This window comes from Juglans microcarpa x Juglans regia, chromosome 6S (assembly GCF_004785595.1).
Source record: "Juglans microcarpa x Juglans regia isolate MS1-56 chromosome 6S, Jm3101_v1.0, whole genome shotgun sequence".
NCBI lineage: Eukaryota > Viridiplantae > Streptophyta > Magnoliopsida > Fagales > Juglandaceae > Juglans > Juglans microcarpa x Juglans regia.
This window is the reverse complement of record NC_054605.1, coordinates 21730013-21744440: the sequence shown is the minus strand read 5'-3', so window position 1 is coordinate 21744440 and position 14428 is coordinate 21730013. Positions and strand designations below refer to the sequence as shown.

At 34.1% G+C, this 14428-nt stretch overlaps 3 protein-coding genes across 3 annotated transcripts; all 3 read left to right on the top strand.

The window, feature by feature from the left end:
• The first annotated feature begins 228 nt into the window (after nucleotides 1–228).
• LOC121236709 (heavy metal-associated isoprenylated plant protein 32-like) lies at nucleotides 229–1055 on the top strand. The gene is made up of 3 exons (XM_041133139.1): nucleotides 229–249; nucleotides 362–437; nucleotides 547–1055. Exons 1-3 carry the CDS (start codon nucleotides 229–231, stop codon nucleotides 1053–1055), a joined length of 606 nt encoding a protein of 201 aa, XP_040989073.1.
• Nucleotides 1056–3811: 2756 nt separating this feature from the next.
• LOC121237332 (pirin-like protein) lies at nucleotides 3812–6533 on the top strand. The gene is made up of 6 exons (XM_041134030.1): nucleotides 3812–3991; nucleotides 4082–4131; nucleotides 4218–4256; nucleotides 4387–4415; nucleotides 5298–5464; nucleotides 5899–6533. The coding sequence occupies exons 1-6, from the start codon at nucleotides 3867–3869 to the stop codon at nucleotides 6401–6403; spliced, it is 915 nt and encodes a 304-aa protein (XP_040989964.1). The 5' UTR covers nucleotides 3812–3866; the 3' UTR covers nucleotides 6404–6533.
• Nucleotides 6534–8643: 2110 nt separating this feature from the next.
• LOC121236914 lies at nucleotides 8644–14148 on the top strand. Its single transcript, XM_041133424.1, has 8 exons — nucleotides 8644–8802; nucleotides 10037–10203; nucleotides 11899–11992; nucleotides 12089–12186; nucleotides 12678–12924; nucleotides 13014–13103; nucleotides 13184–13300; nucleotides 13893–14148. The coding sequence occupies exons 2-5, from the start codon at nucleotides 10055–10057 to the stop codon at nucleotides 12820–12822; spliced, it is 486 nt and encodes a 161-aa protein (XP_040989358.1). The 5' UTR covers nucleotides 8644–8802; nucleotides 10037–10054; the 3' UTR covers nucleotides 12823–12924; nucleotides 13014–13103; nucleotides 13184–13300; nucleotides 13893–14148.
• The last annotated feature ends 280 nt before the right edge of the window (nucleotides 14149–14428 follow it).

The window sequence follows — 14428 nt, the reverse complement described above, 5'->3', positions numbered from 1 at the left end:
GGATTGATCTTATTGCATTTTATTTACGTGTATTCATTTGTATCAGCTTCTATGACTTTGATTTTCACGCAGTTTTTTTCTTTTTTCTTATTCGGTGTTCTACTTCTCCGTGTAAACAGTGTGTTTGGTTCCTTAAGAAACAGTTTCTTATTTCTAATATCAATATTTTAGATCGAAAAGCAAGACGCACATATTAATTTTATTTTGGTTGTCACAGCAGAAGGTTTGATGGAGTCCTCTTCGTATATGGTACCCTATGGAACTCATGTTAATGGTTTTGATGTTTTGCCTTTTTTTTCGTACTCTATGCAGGTTACTCCTTTTCATATGTTTTTTTTTTTTTTTTTTTTGTTTTCAACAGACGTGTGCTTTGAAGGTGGATACTCAAACTCCTGGATGGCATAAAGCAATGATCAAAGTTTTGGGCAGCATCCAAGGTATTTTGTCATTCTCCATATTGATCATGTACATGTATGTCATGTCAGTACTACGTGATACGCTGAGAAATTCATGTTTAATTCGTACAAATGTTCTGTCGATCATTAGGAGTGTCCTACAACATTGACGGCCAACAAGGGTTGGCATATGTGTCTGGTAACATAGACCCAGCCATACTTCTAAAGATGCTAGCAAAAACAGGAAAACATGCAGAATTGTTTTGGGTGGATTCCAGACGTCAACATAGAAACAACCAAAACCCACTTGTACAAGGAGATGTTTCCCACTACCATGACTATGGGAATAGAAATTATGCAAGAATGGGGTATTACCATGGAAATAGCTATGGAGATCATGGCCAACACGGAATGCTGGGCTATGACTACGGGAATAACCAACTTGGAAGACTGGCTTACTATTGGGATGATCCTCATAGGTTATTCCCTTATAATGAAGTAGTACAACACTACCCACGCTCTGAGATGGTGTCTCATGATTCCCATCCGACCTCACCGCACGAGGAGACCATTCACAATTACAACCAAACGGCTCCAGCTCCAGTGCCGATGGCTAACAAACAAAGTGAAAAGAAGCTGGTTAAGTGCTGTATGATGTGAGATATTGGTAGTCTACTACTTTGAGTTTATTAGCTTGATCGAGTTTGTCTTTTTCCCACCCTTCTTGGAATCCATTACCAATTACTTTATGTTGCATACTGCATATGTATGTGAACCCATGCATGTTGGGGTTTTAAGGATTTTTTTTTTTTTTTTTTTTAATGTTTCTGAATAGTTTTATTTTATCTTTCTTATTTTTCCAAAAGTTTGAAGGATTTGATGATAGTATTTTGTGTCAGTTGTTTGCAAACCCAAAAGGATCGGAGTACTTAATTATCCCCTGCCTGGTGAACCTTTTGAATGATCTAGACTCGAAGTACAGCATTAATTTTATTGTCATTACACCGATTGCAGATCAAATAAATGGGTTCAAACAAATCTCGTAACAATCGGCTCATCGTCCACTGGAGACTACGGAGTGACTGTCCCTCGAAGACTTTTGAGTGAGCCTGCCTTTGTCACGAAAAATGATAAATACATCATATGTACTTTTTACAACACTTTTAAGCCAAAAGCCTCAGAATTACTGTTGCAAACCTCCCATTGGGATGCAACCTCTCCTCTGCTTTCCACGTCTAAAGCTTATGAATATGCACTTAAAAAATAGTTCGGTTTGTTTTCAGAAAATAAAAAATAAAATAAAAAATTTAATTCTTTTTGAATTTTAAAATAAAAATAATATTAAAAAAATATTTTATTATCTCAATTCAATTTAACATCTAAATTTAACATTAATATTATTATTATTTTAGAATTTAAAAAAATCAAATTATTTATTATATTTTATATTAAAATTAAAAAAAAATTATAATGTTGAGTTTACATAGATTTACGTACCAAACGGAACAAATCGATCAACATTGGTTTGAATCGCTTAAACGGCGTCATGCTGTTTTATCAATGATGTCATTAACTTGTGGGACCCGAGTCTCGATCGTGATTAGTCCAAATAAAAGAAAATCATGGTTAACCATTGTTGATGACAATTGATGATGTAATTAAAGCCGAAATAATAAAATAATCTCAGATATTTTATAAATACTATTAAAAATTAAAAAATAATAATAAAATATTAAATAATAATAAAATATAAGTAAAAAATAATAATAAAATAATAAATAATAGTGAATTACGCAAACTAGCTTTTAATCTAATCCATACAGTTTAACCCACTTTGATTTTGATTAGAATCATGGGAATTGGCTAAAGTGGCTCATTAGCTGCTAATATTATTTTATTTGAATATGAGTTTTAAAATTTAAATATTCTAAATAAATCTTATCACTTAAATGACGTAATAACTAACACTTGATCATGTAATAATTGCTAGCGTTTATGGAGAAATGAGTTGGTACAACATATATACTTTACACGTGTTGTTAAAAGAGTATGAGATGGACGAAACTAAACGGACGTGTTTAACTTAACATCTAGCTGGAAACAATCAAAGCATTTTCTTGGAAGCCAGACCTAATAATTTAATGAAATTAAGTGACAGTGGCGGTGCGCACAAAAGAAATAGACAAGCCGTATGTATGAGGAAAAATCATATTCTCCACCGTTTTATTTTAACAGCCGTTTTCATTCGGTTGAACAAGTAATCATGAAGGGTTGGTTCATGGTTGTTTTGATTTTCTCCTAACAAAAAAAAAAAAATTCATTAATGTAGCATTGTCACTCAGAAGCATTTTTCAACTTTTGATTGCCGGTGGAATTATTGATGATGGGTGATTCTGACAATATGACTCCTTACCATATATAAAATCACCAAGTTGTTAGCGAAGGGGAACCTTTTTCCAAAATCTATTCCATAAATAATAATAATTAGGGTCGGTTTAGATATAAAAAATTTTAAATTCATCTTTTAATTAATCTCATCTAATTATTATAATTTTTTTACATATAAAATATAATAAAAAATTCAATCTTTTTAAATAACAAAATAATAATATTATTAAAAAATAATATTCTAACAATATTTTATTCATCTTTTAATTTTTATTTCAATTCATTTAATCTTAATTCACTGTCCAAACATCTACTTAATCATTAGTTTTTTTGCTTTTTTTTTTTAAAAAAATAAGTAAATAGGATCAACTTTTACATTTTATATTGAGATAAATTGGTACTTTGTTATTAAAAAATAAAAAATAAATTATGTTTGAGAATGATCCGCCCCATTAAGGTGGGTGTCAATTGTCAAACCATAGCATGCCTGATAAAACTTATTTATAACTTGTTTATTAACACAATAGATATATCAGTGTATCATATATAGATATATATATATATATCGATTAATATTAATATTTTTATTTCAGTTATCGGTATAATAGAATAATAATATTAGATATAGTCGTGAAGTCTGTAAATACTATACAGTCGCTTTAAAAAAGTATGAAATATATTATTAAAAAATTAATTTTCTTATCATGTGAGTTTTGTATTTATTTTTTTTTTTAAATTAATTGTATAATACTTACGTATTTACGACTGTAACTATTATTATTTTAATAAATAATACGTGACAGTTGGCAATAACCAACGGGGTACATCATCAATACGAGATGCTGACGCTATACACAGGATTAAACAAAGTCTCTTTTCCTTCCTCTCAAGCAAGCTGCCCTGCTCATCCGGGTCTTATTATTTGGCCGCCAATGTTTCCGTTTGACCTTCCTAATAAATCCTCACTAACATTTACTCTCTCTCTCTCTCTCTCTCTCTATATATATATATATATATATCTTCGTTTCTGTCTCACATCTGATGCATTCTACATCTGAAGCTCAAAGCTGACACAGAAAAAAAATGTCAAAGAGCAGTAGTGCTGAAAGCTGTAGAGTTCTGAAAAAAGCACGTCTGGTGGAGAGGAAGTTCTTGGCCAGGCCACAACATGAAGGAGCTGGGGCCCTTGTTAGAAGGAGCATAGGACGGTAAGACCAAGGGGGTGATCTCAAAATTAGTGTTGTTTACCATGTTTGAGCAGTTTGAATTAATGCGTCTTTACCTTCTTTTTTTTTCAGGTTTGAGCTGAAATACTTTGATCCTTTTCTTGTTCTGGATGAGTTCTCCCGTGGGTTATCTCTGCTTTCCTCTGTTTTCTTCACGAAATGTGATTGGGTCTTTATTTTGCTCATATTTTGTTATTGAATGTCGCAGTTACTGCTCCTGCTGGATTTTCTGATCATCCACATAGAGGTTTGATTATTGGCTATTTGTCTTTACTTTTGTGCATCACTCTACCTGTCAAGATAAGGAAAATTCTATACATGAGACTTCCATCTCACTTTCATCTCATATAATTACTTCTTCCTTTTCCTCTTTGCAGGGTTTGAGACAGTGACCTACATGTTGCAGGTATATCCAATTGATCATTCCAGCTCATGGGTTTCTTCTTTTCGCATGCGCATGAAAACAAACTTGTTGAATACACGGCTTAATTCTGCCGCATTAATATAAAATATTATAAGCTTTTGACTTTTTTTTTTTTTTTTTAAAATAACTGCATACACTTTACGGCCGGTTTATTGACCCAACCGTTTTTAATATTCTCATATTATTTTATTACTATTTACAAATTATTTATTAATATTTTATTACTATTCACAAGTGATCACTGTTATTTATAAACTATTTAATATTATTTTACTACTATTAATAAATTATTTTACTAATATTTTCAGATGATCTGAGATACTATTACCATTCAAACGGTGCATTATTGAAAAAAAAAATTCTATTTGCAATCCCCAAATGAGGATTGCATGAGTAAACCTTTCATTAAATAAAAAAAAAACTATTTTGAAAAGGATATTATTGTAGTTTTAAAAAATTTTAAAGATAAAATTGACTAAACTTACACATGTAGTCCCCAAATAGAAACTGTACATAGCACTGTTCATTTCCAAGGTGGTGGTATTTATTTAAAAAAATGTGGTGTTATTTTTCAACCGACCTCATACTTGGTCTGATATGATTTTTTTTTTTTTTTTTTTATCTAAATAAGTCCTCATGATGCAAACAATCCTTTAAGACCACACCTCATAGTGAAAAGTCAACAATTTAATCAATTTTGTATAGGAAAATTTTATAGAGTACGATGTATAAAACCGGAGTTTACTCTGCAAGGTGGGCCCAAAGGACCTGCCTTGGAGAGGTTCCGACGTTAAAAGAAAAAAAAAAAAACTTTAGAGGTGAGAAGCAATTGCCTTAGTTGTATGCAATTGTTTGTGCCAACAGGGATCTGTGACGCATGAAGATTTTGAAGGGCATAAGGGGACAATTGGAGCGGGTGACTTACAGTGGATGACTGCAGGAAAAGGGGTTGTTCACTCAGAAATGCCCGCCGCCCAGGGCACCCAAAAGGGCCTACAGTTGTGGATCAACCTCTCCTCCAATCATAAAATGTAACTAAACCCTTCAATATTAGAGATATTAGACTAACTACATAGGACATAAATTTGATGTCACTATATGGTAAAATCATAGACCAGACTATTATTTCAACCCATAATTGGCATTTTTCATATTCTAATGTTGTTATTCTTTGTTATGGAACTTTTTCTAAAGTGCTTTTGGCTGCACCATACCAGCCAGCCAGATATGGCTAGCCTGAGCAATCTGCCTTTTATCTTCTGTCATGATGGATCCTAGCGCCCACTAGTTTTTAACTTATGCACATAACTCTTGGAAGTTAATGCCCGTTTTACATTATTAAACATTGTTCAAGTACAATATGCAAATGCCAATATAACTTGATATCCCTATTTTGTTTTTGAAAATTTGGCCATACCCAAGAGTGGAAAACTTCAATATCTAACCGACTTCTATTTTTTCACAGGATTGAACCAAGGTATCAAGAAATACAGAGCAAACACATTGCAGAAGCTGTCAGAGATGGAATCAAAGTCAGAGTTATAGCTGGGGAGGCCTTGGGAACAAAGTCACCAATCTACACAAGGACTCCAACAATGTACATGGACTTCACTCTCAAACCAGGAGCTCATCTTCAACAACCAATACCAACATCATGGAATGCGTTCGTATATGTATTAGAAGGCGAAGGTATCTTTGGAAGTCTAAAATCTCCGCCTGCCTCAGCCCACCACCTTCTGCTTTTAAGCTCGGGGGAGGGGTTGGAGGCATGGAACAAGTCCTCCAAACCCCTCAGGTTCATTTTAGTTGGGGGAAAACCGTTGGGGGAGCCTGTAGTGCAGTTTGGACCCTTTGTAATGAACACCCAAGAAGAGATTGACCGAACCATTGATGATTTTGAGAACTGCGTCAATGGCTTTGAGAAAGCAAAGAATTGGAGATCAGAAACAGCCATTAGTCTTGATATTTAGCTCTATGTTTCTTAAGGTGTAGAAGGCAAAAACGTTGCTTCCAAAAATTTGTACGAGTAAAGTTATTATTTTTAGCTAGTTTTCAATCCGATCCAAAAGGGAAAATAAATAGGATACTCTCTCTTTTCCATATTATCGTCTCTCTTTCGAAAATTTAACTGTACATCCAAGGAAGAATCATGAAAAGCATCATCCTTTCAGACGTTAAAAAGTATTTGCTGAGATGTGGCATAACAAAACAAAAACAATAATGCTGAGCCCAATAATTGATAGCACATCCAATTAAATTGTTGGGCTTCGAAAATGTTCTTGCTGCATGTTGATATTAGGCCTGCTACCCCGGCCTTCAGTTGGTGGGCAACTGGCCCCCCTCCCCCCACCCACATGAGAGGGTTTGGCTTCCGGGCCTCAACCTCATCTCGCATAGGTGGGTGATCTCATCCGAATGTCGGACAGTCGGAGTGGCTTACAGGCCGTTCTCCCACTGCACTGGTATCGCACGATGAGAGAGAGAGAGAGAGAGTAGCTATGATGAGAGGTTGAGTGGTGAGAAATGATGAGGCCAAAGAAAGAGGAAGTACATAAATGTGGGGGTGGGGAGAGATAATCGTCTTAAAAAATTATACTTATCATCTCCTGCACTACACACTAACATGTAATTTACTATTTTTGTCATTTTATTTAAACACACATATATTGATGTGTAAATATGTATGTTTAAATATAATAACAAAAATGACAAATCACACGTTAGTATGTAGTGCGGAGATGATAAGTAACATTTCTCAATTGTTTTTATTTTAACCTAAAATAAAACCACATGCTTTCATTAGTTTTTTCAATGAAAAATATTATAGACACATAGGAATCTCACAAAGGAGCCTCATACACTGATGTGGCATACTGTCAGTATGCCACATCTCTCTCTTCTTCTTTTTCCCTCTATTTCTCCTCCCTCAACCCGTGCCTCTCCTCTCCTTCCCATTTCCCTCCCCCTTTCCCAACCCTTCCCCACCCTCTCAACCTGACCAAGAGAAGAGAGAGAGAGAGAGATCTTGTATCGGTAGGTGAGGGGCGGCAGTAGCAACGAGGATGTTCTGACGACGGTGATGAAGGCGAGGAAGATGATTGGGTTGCGGTGAAGGGCAACGTCAAGGAGGGTTGAGGAAAGCAAGGGGTCTAGTAGCGACGTTGGTAAGGGGCGAGGAAGATTCAGTGACGACGATGGTAGGAGGCTGCGGTGGTGACGTCAATGAGGGGTTGGGAAAGAGAGAAGGAAAGGGGGAGGAGGGGAGAAGCACACAGAGAGGGGGAAGAAAAAAAAAGTAAAAAAAAAAAAAAAAAAAAAAAAAGAGAGAGAGGTAGTATATTGATAGTGTGGCCATATGGCTATGCGGACTCCACCCTAATTGGTATCTTGATTTTCAACTTCTTCCGCACGCTATCGTACATTCGTACTTGGATCTTGGATTCAAAATTGCAAAACAAGTTTCGGCTATTAATTTTGGATCAGCTAATGTAATTGGATCTTGGGTTATTTTTAGCGAATTGTATCCAACTTTAAACCCCATTACGTTAGTTTCATTTTGGATTTGAATCTATCTCGAGCCCAGTAATATACAGACACACACATATTATTTATAAGAATAATTATATTTAAAAATCTTTATAAAATTTTAAATTTATATCTTATAAATTAAATTATGCAACATGAATAATGTGTAGTATAAAGAATTTTAAATAACACTCTTCTATTTATAAATGCTTGAAAAAATTAGTCATCCTTACGTACTGTTTAACATATGGGATTTTTATTTTGAATAATTTTAAGTATAAGTTTAAAATAGACAAATATCATACAAATTATTTGTAAAAGAGTGAATATTACTAATAAAAATAGTTTTTTTTTTTACACTTTTTTTAGATATGATCCATTTACTTAAGAGCTCATATGAAGGTTGTTTATTTGAGGAGCACTCTCTATTTGACGGTTAGGCGATTTTGATATTTTTCTTTTTTTTTTTAACATATTTAAACTTTTTTTTTTAAATAGACCAATACATTAAAATTATTTTTTTAATTATTAAATAAAATATATAAACCATCAAAATGAAGGGATAAAGTCAGATTGACAAGAGGACTAAAGAGTAAAGATACGGTGTCGGATTGCAATATTGCAACAATGAACTTCTCGCAGGTCCCTCTACGAATCACGAAACACATTATACCGACGATCATGATCTAGACGGGAACCGGAGGCAAGACATTCACCTGCGTGCTGGTCTTGCTTCGCCGAATGCGTTACTATATGTATCGATCTGTCACAGCCCAAGGAAGACACGATCGGTCGCCTTTACCATACGCTCAAACTTTTAGGGTTCTACAGCGGCTCTGATAAGGTAAACTTTTTGCATATAATCCTTGAATTTTAACTCTAACTTCTGTTTGCGGGAGCCCTATACTATCGTTTGCTTCCTGAGAAAAGGATGGGAAACAAAATTTAAGCTGAGTTCTGAAAAGCGAAGGGCATGCATGTTGTCTTTTTAGGCTCACTTGAAGAAATTGTTTCGTTTTCTTGTATCTTGAGGATTGTTTTTATTGTTTTCTCTTTCACTGTTCAATCTCTTTTGATTGATTGGTTTAATTTGAGTTTGGCTTACGTCGCGAAAAAATCTCTAGAGGTGTCCTGTTCTGATTAAATTGATTAAGATGAATAATGAGTAAATCGTTTACGTTTTAACACGACCTGTTGAGTAATTTTTTAACGGACTGTTTTAGTATTATTTATTCAGGGAAACCTAACGGGTTCTTTGCATTTCCTTACGGATTCAACGTCACATTAAAACAAGACATGCCAACTACAGTTGCTTTCCCCTCTCAACAGTTCTTTCAGTGTCCAAACAAGATTTAACACTGCGTTTCTTTCTCCACGAACGGATAAACAAGCATTGCTACTTCTGTTTGGTTAGGATTAGGAAGAGAGAACGAAACAACGTGAATTCTTTTTTTCCTCTAGCACTCTCAATGGATTAGTTAAAGCTAAAGTACATTTTTTATGAATGTAAGATGATTTTAGCTTTTGGCTATTCCATTCACATAAGTCTCCACATTAGAATAACTATTTTTTCATTATATGACAATAAAATAATATAAGATGAATTTGACTTTGGCTATTCACATCAAATCTTCACATTAGATTATCCATTTATTCATTATATAGTAATGAGTAATTAATAATTTCAAAAATATTTTAATTTTTTTAATTATGAATATATTTTATTTTATCATATTTTACTATTCATAATATTATATATTAATTAGTAATCATATTCTAATTATATTTTTTCATTTGTCATTTAAAAGGGAGAGAAATAATTGATATAAAAGGGAGAGAGAAATAATTGATATAAGATGAATTTGATGTATGAATAGTTACTTTTAAATTTGGAAATTATTTTGGAAGTGACTGTAGCTAAATTCTAATTATTTGGAATTTAGCTAATCCATTGTGATGCCATTTTATGTTCTAATAGCTAAATCCTCAATAGATTTAGCTTTTAGCTAATCCATTGAGGATGCGCATATATGTTTCTCTAAATTGTTATTAAGCCAGTGGGCTTTTTGGTGTTTCAGGCTGTTCAAAAAGCAGCAATGCCTGGAGTTATGCCCCATGATATCATTGATTTGGATTATGATCTCATGGATGGAGAAGTTGGACTCAACGAAGTTGAGCTAAATGAAGTTGAGGGGGTGTTTGATTCTGTTTGTGCATTTTGCGACGATGGTGGTGAGATTTTATGGTATGCACTCTGTCCTTGGTACTTAAAATATTTTATAGCATATAATTCTATTGTATATACTGAATAAAAGAAATTCTATTGTATATCATCAAGTATTGTAGGTTAGATTAATTTGAGACTCCCTTTATTTTAGTTCTTGATGTTATCATTCAAATTGATTTTGTTTTTTTATTGAAGATAAAACGGTATTGTCCTAGTACAAGATAAATATACAAGATATATGCACAACAAAAAAAAATATATATAATATGATCTTAGAAATAATGATTTCAGTTTCGGGACTTTGTTCTCGGACACCTGGTGCCAATAAAAAAATTTTCCATAAAAAAATTGAAGCGTTTCCCTCCCTCCGTATGCTCCATTTGGGAAAATGATATTTAGCATCACATGTGACAATCCTTTTTTTACAACCATGAACAAAAATAATTTTCTTTTATTTTTTTTCAAATTTTTACATTTTCTTTGAAAAAAGACTTATTTATTGATGTTTGTAAAATATTGTTGGAAGAAAAAAATGAAAAAGAAAATAATTTTTCTGATGGTTCTCAAAAGGGGTTGTCAAATGGAATGTGCTAAGTATCATGATCCCTCCATGTCAAATAATTTTTATTGATGCTTTTCAAATATGATTGGAAGGACAAAATGAAAAAAAAAAAAAATGAAAGAAAATAATTTTTTTTAGAAGAGGTTGTCAAATGGGAATGTGCTAAGTAGCATGATTCCTCCATATAACTTGTAAAGATGTAGCATTCCATTCCTCCCATAATTACTTCGATGTGTTTTGAAGCCACCTTTCCAACATGCAAAATGCTTACCCCTGAATTAGGCATCACCGAAGAAATCTTCAATAAAGAGAAACTGATGACTAACGCTCCCTAGCAATAGCAAAATGTAGGAGGTAATGAACTGTCTCCCAGTATTTTTCACATACAACACTAATCAGCAATTATTTTATTCAACTTTCTTAGATGATCTACTGTTAATATTTTTCCAGGTTTTGTTGTCTAAGTGAGTAAAGACTAAAGCCACCTGTGCCAGAAACTTTGCCATGGAAAATCTGCCATCGAGTCTCCTAGAAAAGTCTGATAACAAGACCTCACATCAAAGTTGTGACTTTTAGATGTTGTATAACCCATCCAATGCGTTCCCTTACCATAGATTTGCATCACTAAATTAAGCCAGAAAAGCCAAAAATTACTAGCTTCAAGCTCCCAATCATTCCATTGCCCTTGAAAATCAAGATCACCTATATAGTTTATTACTTGCCCTAGAATATACCTTCCTGTGCTTGGGTTATTTTTATCTTTATAATCATAATCAACATTGCACGATAATATTGTTACTGCTATTTGTTGTTAACACACTACTGTATACAGATGTTGGTAATGACAGCCAAGTAGAATTATTGGTAGATTGTATGATTTGGTATGTAAATTTATAGAAAAGGGATATCGTTTTTCAATGTGTAGAGGACTCTAAAGTTGCGCCATTTCGAACCGATAGATTCTGTTGTATGCCTACCAGCAATTTTAACAGAGTGGCTACTTACAAAAAATTATTATTTTTTTATATGAAACCTTGACGCTACTTTTGTTCGATACGCACATTTGTATAGGGATTTCCAGAAACTCCTTACTCATGATCTGCTGTTTGGTGGACTCTGCATCGTATGATGTTATCTGGGTTTTTATGCAGTTGTGAGGGAAGGTGCATGAGATCGTTTCATGCAACTGTAGAGGCTAGTGCGAATATGTGTCCCTCTCTTGGCTTTTTGCTTGGAGAATTACATGTATGCTACTGCTTTATGTGTACTCTGAAATATGAATCTCCTTTTTATTTTTTTTATTTTTGCATCAACATTTATTTTTCCTTTTCAACTTCATAGGGGCTTCCGAGATTGTCTGTAAAAACTGCAAGTACCAAAAGCATCAGTGCTTTGCTTGCGGGAAGTTGGGCTCTTCTGATGTGTTCTCAGGTGCTGAGGTACTATTCAGCTATTAAGAAATTGGACTAATGTTTTTGTTTGTAAATTTTGTTTGTTTTTTTGGCTGCACTTTATTTCCTGCAGCTTTTAGATTTCCATTTCTAATTTATTTCCCATTTACAATCAGTGTCACCCAGTAAATTGCCTTCCTTCTTGTGTAAATACTCTTGATCTGTTTCCCCCCTGGTTTCTCCCACCCGATTCTCTTGCTTTTCCATAGTTTTTCAGTTATTCTGTAATTGCATCCAGGAAGCAATTATCTATTCTTTGTTTCCTTTGTTATTTCTTTGTCTGTGAATGTTAAAATTCCATACAACAAACCTCGGGTTTCCTGCTTGAGCTCCTTTATTCAGGTAGATATTTCTCAGAGGTGGTTTTTTGTATTTTATGTAATTGCTCCAGATGGTAATTTGTTCCTGACTTCTTCTGTTATTTATTTGGATGTATAGTTCAATGGCTCTAAATAATTCTGCCAATTGCACTTGTTTAGGTCTTCCCCTGTATTAGTGCTACATGCAATTATTTTTATCATCCACATTGTGTGGCAAAATTGCTTTATCGGGAGAATAAAGCTGCTGCAGAAGAGCTTGAGAGGAATATTGTTGCAGGGGATATTTTACATGCCAGATCCATAAGTGCTGTGTTTGTAAACAAGGAGAGAATAAGGAGGACAGTCAATTGCAGTTTGCTGTATGTAGACGATGCCCCAAGTCGTACCACAGGAAATGCTTGCCAAGGTACTCCTCATTGTTATCTTTTTTTTTTTTTCTTCTTCTTTGATACTTAATTATAAGTGACGTCTAGATGCTTGATGGGCTTCTATCAGGGTGATTGCTTTTGAAGATATAGAGGAGGAAGGTATAATAACAAGGGCTTGGGAAGGTCTATTACCCGACCGTGTACTAATATTCTGCTTGTAAGTGGTTGAAATGGGCAGCCTTTTTTGTCATTTAGGCTTTTTGCCAGTATTTGCTAAATGTTTGTCTAATTGACTAGAAATCATGAGATTGTTGAAGAACTTGGAGCTCCAATAATAGATCACATAAAATTCCCTGGCAATTAAGATGGCACTCGAACAAAGGAAGGCAGCCATGGAAGAAAAGCTGGGGGCCTGTAAGTTTTTTTTTTTCCGTGGATTTCATTGCAAACTTGTTATAAGAAATGGAAAAGAAATGAGAAGAAACAAAAATGATGATGTACAGATGCACGAACAAAATGTATTTTGGCTTAATGAATGAAATGAATGCGTGATGGTACCAGAGCTTAAAAGGTAAAGGCAACCAAACCATTTTGTATGGTTCATGGAGCTTCGCCCAAGCCCGTGCTCCACCATTGATCAAGTGCGTTCCCTATCTTTAGATGGGACTCCACTTGTAAGGCCTCGAGTTTGGATTCAGGATCTTTATGATTGTCAGGCCTCACACAGGACGTAAATGTGTGTAGACCGACCACCAAGAGATTAAATGAAAATGAAAATGATTTTCTGTGTAATATTTTGACCGTGTTTCTACAAGATGCTTTTAAAGATCAAAGATATTTGTTACTATCTTTTACTTTATTTACCTTATGATGCATCAAATTTACCGAGTCTTGGCCCTTAAAGATAAAATATATTTGTTACTTTTTGTACCTTATTATGAATCTATTTACTGAGTTTTGACTCTCTCTCTCTCTCTCTCTCTCTCTCTCTCTGTGTGACATCCAGATACTGATGAGGACGAGTTTACATGCCAGAGAATCTAGAGTCGGAGCCAGTATTTAGAATATACTTTTAATTAAGTGCTTTAGCACAGTAAGTAGTTATGTTTACATGTTAGTGTGATGCTTTTGAATTGAAGAAGTTTACTATTTAAGTTTCTGTTTACGAGTTGTATGGACGTTTTATTAATTATGTTACTTAAGACTTGATATGCAGTATTATAACGACAATGTCAAACCGTTTGTGAGGAATTACTAGATTACTGGCAGTTTTTTTTTTTTGGAATATTGCAGACATTTTTTGGAATATTGGAGAACTCGCCCATATTTTCATTTGACCAATCATGGCCATTGTTATGAACTCACTGCAGTAGAAACCGTAGCAATGAGAGAGTATTGAAATGGTATGTAACGCAGGAAGATGATGAAGATGGAAGCTACAGTACTTCCATTGATGATAACTTGGATTTTCGAGGAACCCAAAACCTCCCAAAGAGAACAACAAATTGTTCAGATTTTACATGCATATTCCAGAATCCTTTT

Coding starts and splice junctions, on each gene's coding strand:
- LOC121237332 (XM_041134030.1), top strand. CDS start 3,867: ATGTCAAAGAGCAGTAGTGCTGAAAGCTGTAGAGTTCTGAAAAAAGCA. Junction 4,416..5,297: donor CAGTGACCTACATGTTGCAG/GTATATCCAATT, acceptor TTGTGCCAACAG/GGATCTGTGACGCATGAAGA. Junction 5,465..5,898: donor CTCTCCTCCAATCATAAAAT/GTAACTAAACCC, acceptor ATTTTTTCACAG/GATTGAACCAAGGTATCAAG.
- LOC121236914 (XM_041133424.1), top strand. CDS start 10,055: ATGCCTGGAGTTATGCCCCATGATATCATTGATTTGGATTATGATCTC. Junction 11,993..12,088: donor TTTTGCTTGGAGAATTACAT/GTATGCTACTGC, acceptor TCAACTTCATAG/GGGCTTCCGAGATTGTCTGT. Junction 12,187..12,677: donor ATGTGTTCTCAGGTGCTGAG/GTACTATTCAGC, acceptor GCACTTGTTTAG/GTCTTCCCCTGTATTAGTGC.
- LOC121236709 (XM_041133139.1), top strand. CDS start 229: ATGGAGTCCTCTTCGTATATG. Junction 250..361: donor TGGAGTCCTCTTCGTATATG/GTACCCTATGGA, acceptor TGTTTTCAACAG/ACGTGTGCTTTGAAGGTGGA. Junction 438..546: donor AGTTTTGGGCAGCATCCAAG/GTATTTTGTCAT, acceptor GTCGATCATTAG/GAGTGTCCTACAACATTGAC.